Source organism: Sarcophilus harrisii, chromosome 6 (assembly GCF_902635505.1).
Source record: "Sarcophilus harrisii chromosome 6, mSarHar1.11, whole genome shotgun sequence".
NCBI lineage: Eukaryota > Metazoa > Chordata > Mammalia > Dasyuromorphia > Dasyuridae > Sarcophilus > Sarcophilus harrisii.
Window position 1 is genome coordinate 62,245,001 of NC_045431.1, and position 9,710 is coordinate 62,254,710.

The 9,710-nt window shown below is 39.1% G+C and overlaps 1 protein-coding gene across 1 annotated transcript in view; it reads right to left on the reverse strand.

Annotated features, from left to right (window-relative positions):
• The window catches only part of PCDH18 (protocadherin 18), a 15,714-nt gene extending 6,449 nt beyond the window's left edge, over positions 1-9,265 (reverse strand). The window contains exons 1-3 of the mRNA XM_003773199.3: positions 6,245-9,265; positions 4,326-4,411; positions 4,050-4,213 (exon numbers count right to left, since the gene is read on the reverse strand). Coding sequence (XP_003773247.1) covers positions 4,050-4,213; positions 4,326-4,411; positions 6,245-8,731 — 2,737 coding nt within the window. The 5' untranslated portion in view covers positions 8,732-9,265. The remainder of the gene's footprint in view (positions 1-4,049; positions 4,214-4,325; positions 4,412-6,244) is intronic.
• Between the last annotated feature and the right edge of the window lie 445 nt (positions 9,266-9,710).

The following is a 9,710-nucleotide window of genomic DNA, read 5'->3' on the forward strand; positions in this document are numbered from 1 at the left end:
TTTGAAAAAGTGGGGAGGGGAAGGTGGAGATGTTGAAACATCCTGTAGCAGAAGAGCATGACAAAAATTTGATTATGAGAATGAGCATGATGTGTCTGAATGATAGTAGAGAGGCTCCCTTGAATTGAGGGGAAATTTGCATATTCATTCACTAAGCATTTAATTTAATAAGACACATACTGACTTAATGACCCTGAGTAAATAACTTAATAGCTCAGTGCATACAGATAATTCCTAATACTGAAAGTTGTAGCATAAGTACTGATCTACATTGTAGAAGAAGTTTCTACACTGGAAGATCCCCATACCATAGAAAATAAAGTTCAGTACATACATATAAAGGCACCAGAGGAGCCAAATGAACACTGATGTCTCCAGAGAAGCTGCCTCACACACTGACCAGGCTGCAAAGTACTTGAGAGAAAGGGACAATCTTTAACCTTTCTTTGTACCCCTAGAATTTAGCACTCTGCCTGACATGTAATTTGTGCCAGGTTCTATGCTTGGGAAGGTGGGCACCTAGACAAGGATGGACTGGTCCCAGGTAGCAAGGAACTTGTATTCTATTGAATGTATGAGTTAGGTGACTTGGGAACCTTTCAAAAGTACTTTGAAAAGTGTCAACCAGATTATCTGAAATTTTAAAGGAGAAAGGATTGTTAAAAATCACTTTGGTCAATTCTTAAATTTACAGTTAAGAAAACCAAAAACCAGAGGGAGAAAGTCATAGTTTACATAGTGAGTAAGAACAAGGAACAGGACATGACTTCAGTTGTTGAGATTTCAAATCAGATAAGAGACGAGAGACTGGAAATGAGGAAACAAGATGGAAAGCTGTTGTACTAAACCATGTATACTTAGTCCTATGAGAAGAGACAGCTGTCACCAGAATGATAGACAAACCAAAGGAGATCATTATTGATGTTCTAAATGTTCATTTCTCTTTCTACCCAATCAGAAGCATCATTTATTGAATTAAGGAGTACATATGTGTGTATATGCACACATACCTGCATATACATGCATATATATATATATATATAGAGAGAGAGAGAGAGAGAGAGAGAGAGAGAGAGAGAAATGCTTATATATATTAAAGGTAGCACACTTAAATATAGAGACAGGTGGTCTCAGAGTCAGGAAGACAATTTCATATCTTGCTCCTGACACATACTGTATTAATGACCCTAAATTAATAACTTAATAGCTCAGTGCATCCAGACAATTCCCGATACTGAAAGTTGTAGAATAAGTACTGATCTTCATTTGTAGAAGAAGTCTCCACACTGGAAGATCCTATACCATAGAAAATAAAGTTCAGTACCTTCATATAAATGTACCATATGAGGCAAATAAACCCTGAAGTCTGCAGAGAAGCTTCCTCACATGCTGAAGAGGCTTCAAAGTGCTTGAGAGAAAGGAACTATCTTTAATTTTTCTTTGTATCCCTAGAATTTAGAATTGTGCCTGACATTGTGTCTGTAATATAGGCTTAAGAAATATTTGTTGATAGACCAACTGATGAAAAGTATACTGCTATATTTACAGTCAAAAATAAATGACACTGGGAAGCAAGAAACTAAGGGCTTGCATCTCAACTCTATTATGTTCTTGGTAAAGTAAATAAATTATTTATAATCTCTGCATCAATAAAATGAGGGGGGTTAGGGATCAAACGAGTTTTCCAGTGTCCCAGTTATAAATCCTATGTTTCTTGGATGATCTCAAAATTCTACTTTTCTGGGATTCTGTGAATGCATCTAAGATCCCACAAGGGAGATCCTCAAATTGAGTGAAAAGGATAGGAGAAGCCCCACATAGTGAAATGTCTTTTATGCTGTTCTAGGGAGTAAGGAAACACAACCCAGAAGAAGAGTGATGCTGTCAGCAAATACTATTGTGGAGATTCCCTTGGAGATCATGTAGCTCTTACTTTAACTTTGCTTAGCTGTATTCAAGAACTCCTTGCAGGTAGGAGCTATTGAATTCAGAAAAGGAGAGGATATTGTTGTTACATAAATAGGAGGATGGCCTATACTTATCACTGTCCAAAGTACAAAATTTGGAGGATTATAGAATATGTTAAAGATATTCAAATAAGGAAATTTCATTTAGAATTAAATACACAGTTGATTTAATATCTCTATAAATTTTATATTATGAATGGACATAATGAATTATAGGTAAATTTCCCCACAACAAGGTTGTTTTTCTTTCCTTCTCTGACTTAAATCAAGGATTGTTGATTGTGGACAACTTTATTTTTTTTTTAAATAATGTTTAATGAAGGATATGTGATCTGTGGATTGAATGATTCAACCTATTTTACCCTACTTTATTCTTACACTTTGGAAAATCTTATCAAATGATGATGACGATAATAATGATAAGCCATGCTAAGCCTTCCACCCAAGTAATCTGTTCTTATAGTTTGGCAACTCCACTATCAGAGGACAATGAAATTCATATTGTTTTAGCAATAGAATGACTATTATGTAGGTCACTGTCCCAGTAAATGGCTATAGTAATGCTTATCCTAGAAATATAGTAAATGTAAGAAACCTGGACAAGAGTTGATCTATTCATTGACTAAACTATGAATTTTTATTATATGTTAATATGTTGATATAAATATATAGTTTTTGATGGAAAGAATTCTTATATATAAAGACACTGAATATTTTATGCAACATTGGAAAAAACTTTTGATCTTAACTTTTTACTGAAAACTCCAGAACATATAGACTTCTAGACACTAGAAGACTTCATGTATAGGGGCCCTCAAATTTCCTGCTCTAGGCCTCAGTATATTTATCTGTAATATGAGAAAGATAGACTTCTATTTCTGTATTCTGTGAATTGTAACATATTTGTCTTTCACACTGCCTTCCTTATCTCTTGCTTTAGTATCAAAAGCCAATAATTTGTGTTTTCATTCTATAGTATTTTCCAGGACTTAAGGCAGTTTATTGAATATTATTGTTCTTCATTTTTTTTCCATTTTCAAGTGGAAATCATTAACATAAACTATATGAGTTCTACATTTTAATACTTTTCCAAAACAAAAGTTCAAGATGGTATTTACAAATTCACTGAGGCCTTTAAAAGGCCGTTTAATCTATAGTTCTAGAGTAAAAACTCTTAACCTGGGGTCTATGAAAAAGAGAAAGAGAGGGAGAGAGATAGAGACAGAGAGAGAAAGAAAGAAAGAAAGAGAAAGGAAGATTAGGGTTGCTGTATTTTAATGTAATTGATTCTTTTTGTAATTATATGGGTGTTATTATATGCCTTTGGGGTGCATAGATTTCACCAAACTTCCAAAAGGATCCATGTCACAAAAATAGACTAAGAATACCTGTTCTAGAGATATGTTGCTGTATTCTGTAAGAAATATTCTACATCTATGGGATTATAAAGTCATTACAACTTTCTAGATGCCTCTTTGGATGTATTTGGTCCTAAATAAACTAAACACAATTGCGTTTTTCCCTGTTTAGTTCCATAATTTACAAGTGAACACTGCCATCTCTGAGCCCTCTTCTTCTTTCTCCAGTGGATCCAAATCCAGCAATGTCAACGTATAGTCAACTTTGTACAAAAACTTTTCTCTTCCCCTGCTATTTAGAGACCAAAATATGGCATCTTTTGCTATACTTTAGCTTCTGGTTCTGGAAAACACTTCCCAAGATAGGAAACATTTCTTCTAAATTATAGTTTTAAAAGTATGACCAGCCACTGGGATAGTGAGGCTACATGGAAATATCCACCCAGTAATTTTAGAAAGAGTACTCCATGGGGCTCAGGGATGGGGTATAATGTCCTGCTTAAGGCCAAGAGCTCCTAAAAGTGATTTTAAATTGATTCATTCCTAGTGTCACCTCCCTACCTGCCTTTGAAGATGACATATATTTTTCTGGAGAAATTAGAAGGAAAAAAAGGAAAGAAGGAATTAAAGAATGGGAAAAGCCAGTGTTTTCTTTCTACTGATGTGTCATTTAGAGTATCCTAAAAATAGCTACTCATTACATAGCTACTCATTACATTCTTACCTGCAGGAATTCTTCCATCAGTGAGGAAGAGGTCACTGAAGCCTTCCCCGAGTAGGCGGTCTATTGGAGAATCACGACCCAGATCATAATCACTGTCCCCTGCCTCACTGTCACCCCGGCCACTGTCCTTCAAGCTGAATTTATCCATATCTTGAAGGGCATATCTGTAGACAGAAATCAGGTCATAATAAGTGCATGGATGTTACTATTCAATGTTGCCTATTTCTGTTTTGGAATACCACATAAAAACAAGCAGTATTATCATAAATTTCTCACCTATAACTCCTGGAGTATTTGTTTCCCCGAAAACTTGGTCGTGGCTGATATTGGCCCTGATGAAGCATTGAGAGAAGCTGAGAGACCTGCAGGAAGAAAGATAGTAAGTAGCAAGTCCAAATAATAAAACTCTAAGACCTGCTAGAACTATTTTGGAAAAAGGGAGAAGGAAGGATGAGAGTCTAGCCCTATGATATCAGCAATCTAGAAAATACCTCATGTGGAAACACTGTTCTCTGACACAAATCAATAACTCATCTATAACTTTATCCAAGTTACTTGGGGATATTGAAAGGCTAGGTAATTTGCCCAGAGACACACAGCTAGTGTGTGTAAGAAGCAAGATTTGAACCCAGATTTTTCTGACCCAAGGCCATCTTTCTATACACTATATCATACTGCCTCTGAGACATACAATATTATGGGGAGGAAAGGAGCGATTGGTTATTTCTGACTCCTCAGTGAGCGTGTTAGTTAATCTTTAAAGTTTCATGGGCATAAAGAATACATTAGAGCTGGCATCTGCATGGTTCACTGCCTGCCACTAAAAGATAAACATTCTCAAGTCATTTCCTAGTGAGTAAATCATAACCTCAAAGGGCTTGCTAATTGTGTGTCAAAATCAAGGGCAAATGAATTAGATTTAGTCATTGATTTCCTTAAAAAGCAGATTTCCTTTAAATAACTAATAAATCTATTTCTCTTTCACACTCAGATCAAACAGATATGCTTCTATTTTAGATTCAACTGATCAATTATTGATATTAAGCTATAGGGGAATATTATATAACCCTCTGGTCTATAAGATCTTTAGGTAACATAACCACAGTTCTTTTATATCTTTCAAGTAGCTGAACACCTATTGCAGACAATAGAATGCTAGAAAGAGTATGAAAGTAATAGGCAGGAAAATTGGTTTTACTGTCCTGACTCCATCACTCCATCTATATTGGGCAATTCACTAAGTCTCTCTGAGGCTCAGTTGGCTCATCTGTAAAATGTTGCATTTGTATTAGGTGATCTTTGCAACTTGAAGATTCAATGTTTCATGCAAAATGTATTTGGATAAGAGAATCACAGATACAAGGGTCTTCAAAGGTCAGCTAGTCCAAACTTGTCATTTCACAGAGGAGAGTGGCCATCTCAGGTCTCAGATTAATTGGCTTGCCAATAGCCAAACAAGTTGTTTATAAGTTTGGAATACAGATATCATTCTTACTCCAAATCATTGCTATTTATTATTTGAAGATCCTTTTCTGTAGAAGGAAAATGAAGATATAGTGCACTTCATTCTCACTCTCTATGTGTATATTTACATGTGTATAAATTCATATGCATGCAACCATAATACTTATATATGGTGTGTGTAAGTGTGCATAAACACACATACACATGCATGTAATCATATGTGTATTGTACCACATGTGTACAAACACATATGAATGTGTTTATGTATGATCTCATATATATTCCCATACACACACACAAACTATATTGTATATGCTAGTCATTTATACTCTCCTTGCCTCAGTTTCTTCATCTTTAATTTGAGGAAAAGTTCATATGTCTCTCTCTCTCTCTCTCTCTCTCTCTATATATATATATATATATATTACACATATATATAGACCAATAACAGCTACTATATGATATAGACATATAAACATACCCATACCTATTTATCCACACACACATATGTAGATATTAATATAAGTATACATATAAATGCATGTTTGTATGTATGTTATATGGTAACTTACTCTATTTCATTGCCTTATACTTAATTTATATTTTGTTCAATTATCTATGTATCATGCTAGAGTGTTGTGATGGTGTTTATAGAAGCACTTTTAAGACTGAGATATACTCATGTCTTAAATCTGATGAATTGACTAAGGTGTCCTGGTTGATGATCTTACCTCAACAGCAGGAGTAGCATGGGTGAGTTCCAATGAGAAATTCTCAGGCACATGGTTCGATGAGATGGTCACTAGACTGTTGAGGGACTGGTGGCTATGGTGACTCTGTCGACTGCTCATCTGCCCCCTCTCCAGTGTGGGAGAAGAGGAAGGGGACGACCTATGGTGGGATCTAATGGGCAGAGTGCCATTAATCGTGGGCACTAGAGTAATATCCCCTTTGTGAATCTGCCTGGAGGGTCTTTTGGGATGATGCTGGTAAGTAGATTCTGCCACCCTACAGTTGTAGGACCGGTTGTCTTTCTTTTCTCTGTTGCACCGGGTGGCAAAGAGAACCATGATGACCAATAAGACAGCACAGATAGCTCCCAAGGAGATGATTATTATCATAGAGACATCCATAGAGGTCTGGCTTACTGAGGTCATGGCTGTACTTGTCACTGATTCAACAAACTCAAAAACTGAACACTTCAAAAATGCTTTGGTATGGAGCTGGGGGCTCCCTTTATCCTGGACAAGTACAGCAAGCTCCCATTCGGTGCGTGGGATGGACTCCATGCTCACATTGGTATAGATGTCACATGATTTGGGGTCTATGACAAAGATATTGTCTTCATTCCCTGCTACTATGGAACAGCTTAGTTCTGCATTCATGCCAGAGTCTCTGTCTACAGCCCTCACTCTGGTAACATGGAAGCCACTCTCAGCCCCTTTAGGGATGGGAATTTCCGCCGTGTTATTTCGAAGGGCAGGGCCTACAATCACAGGGACATTGTCATTCTCATCGATGATGGTGAGCACCACAGTGGTATTGCTGACGAGTTGTTTTGGACTTCCTCCATCCCTAGCCTCGACCACAAAAGCAATCTGACTGACTTCTTCATGATCAAAAATTCTGAGGGCATAGATGGCCCCATTAGATGGGTCAATGGTTACGTATGTAGTGATAGAACTTCCCAGGATAAAACTCTCCAAAATGGTATAAGTGACCTGCCCATTTTCCCCTAGATCAGGATCGGTGGCTGTGACAGAAGTGATATATGCCCCTGGAGAATTATTCTCAGAGATGACAAACTCATACCGGCTTCTTTGGAAATGGGGTGGATTGTCATTTACATCATTGATCTGGACAGTGAAATGTTTCACCGTGGAGAGACTGGGGGTCCCCCTGTCCTCGGCAATTACAGTCAAACTGTATTCAGATCTCTTTTCCCTGTCCAGTGTGGCGTTAGTCAGGATCAAATAATTGTTTTCATATGTCTTCTGAAGTTTAAAGTGCCCATGCCCGTGAAGTTTGCAAACTATTTCTCCATTCAGCCCAGAATCCTTGTCCTGCACCCTGACCAAAGCGACGAACGAGTCAATGGGATCCCCTTCAAAAACGTAAGATATTTCCTCTTTGCCAGGAGACATCAGGTTTATGTTGATTTCAGGCTTATTGTCATTCACATCTACAACCTTAATGATGATCTTGCAGTGAGCCGGGATGGAATTGGGACCCATGTCCTGAGCCTGAGCATCAATTTCATAGGATTTGGTAGTCTCGTAGTCCACTTGCTTGAAAAGGGTCAAATGGCCTTTTTCCGAATCAATCTTAAAAGTCTCTATAATTTTGGGAGCCACATGGCTGCTGAAGGAATACACGATTTTCCCATTAGCGCCCTCATCTGGATCAGTGGCATTGAGGTCCAGGAGCAAAGTCCCCACGGGGGAGTTCTCCAAGAGCTGGATTACATAAGATTGTTTCTCAAACACGGGACTGTTATCGTTCGAGTCCGAAATGCTGATTTTGAGGATGGAGGAGCCAGACCTCTGAGGCACTCCCATGTCCGAGGCGGTGAGCTGGAGTTCGTAGCTGGACTTCAGCTCCCTGTCCAGCTCTCTCACCACAATGAGTTCCGCGTACTTCGCCCCATCCGTCCTAGTACGCACCTCGATATTAAAAAAGTCATTAGCAGACAGAGAGTACGTGTGCAGAGAGTTCTCCCCAACATCTGGATCGAACGCGCTGTCCAGGGGGATCCGAGTCCCGACGGCTGCGCTCTCGGATATCTCAATGGGGATGAGAGGTCGGGAAAACTGGGGGGAATTGTCGTTAATATCCAGCACCTCCACTTCAATGTGGAAGAGCTGCAGATGTTCGGTGGGCAGAGTGATCACGTCAAACTCGATAGAACAGTTCAAGTTTTTCTGGCAGAGTTGTTCCCGGTCAATTTTCGCCCCTATGCTGATTTCTCCGTTATCCTCTCGGACCGTGAGTAAAGGAGAATTGCCCCTCTGCATGGCTCGGAAGCGCACCGTAGCCGGGTTGGGGAGCTTAAATAAAACATCAGCCACATCCTCCGAGAGTCTCGCAATGACCGAGCCGACCCTCTGTTCTTCATAAATCCTGTATTTCAAATTCTTACCCAGCACGTCCCCGTTGAAAGAGAACAGCAACAGTGCAAAAAAGGCTATAAAGTGCATCGTCCAACTCATTTGGTGCATTGGGTAAGTTTCTGCAATTCCCCTCTCCCAACAACTTGAAGAAAAGAAAAAGAAGAAAAAAAAAAAAAAAAAAAGGAAAAAAAATAGCAGTCCTTTCCACTTCCTCCGGCTACTTAAATCCAGTCTACATTTGGTTCTTTAAACTTGAAGACGGCTCTCTCTAAACCGGCAGAGCAATTAACAGTTCACAAACTTCCTATTTAAAAAATTGTAATAATAAAAAACAAAGTCTAGTTTATACACACCATGTCATGACTTCCAGCTATGCGCTGCACGTAAGCCGATTCTAGGCATATCTTCTCTGCTTGTTCCCTTTTCCAGGCAGAAATGTGTCAGATCGGTCCTTTCTCCCTGGAGCAATCCGTATCCATTAATGCAGGATGCCCGCCGAGCGAGTCTGCAGTGTATCTTTCCTGAGAGATCCTTTTCCCCCCCTTTCACTGCTCGGCTGCAGACTAAACACCCTTGATTGCTGACTCCAGTCTAAAATCTGTATAACTTCAGTTCAACTCAGACAAAGCTTTTTTTTTTTTTTTTTGCCCGGCATGTGTTGAAACGCTTCCAGCCAATCAGAGCACTCCCAAATCAAAGGCTGGTGGAGTCACAAAAGAGGGAAAGAGAAAGAGAGAGAGAGGGAGAGAAAGGGAGAGAGGGGGAGAGCTGGAAGATCCTGAGGGGTGGGGGAAGGGCTGGGGAGGCTGGAGGAGAAGGATGATAGCTATTCCTTCCCCCTAGCCTTCTTTCCTCCGGCTCCTCCCTCCCCTCCACCACACACCTCCCCCCCCCCCCTACATTTTACTGCATTCACTTTCTTAGAGTGTGCCACAACAAAGGGGAGACAAATTACTAAAGAAAAACTTTAAATCAACTTCAGGTCGTGTCTTTATTTATATGACACTTGAAATTGTTCTTGTAATCTTAATTAGGCTGCTTTCTTCTGCAAACATGCGATCTTCAGCCTTCTGGTTTAAATAGTTTT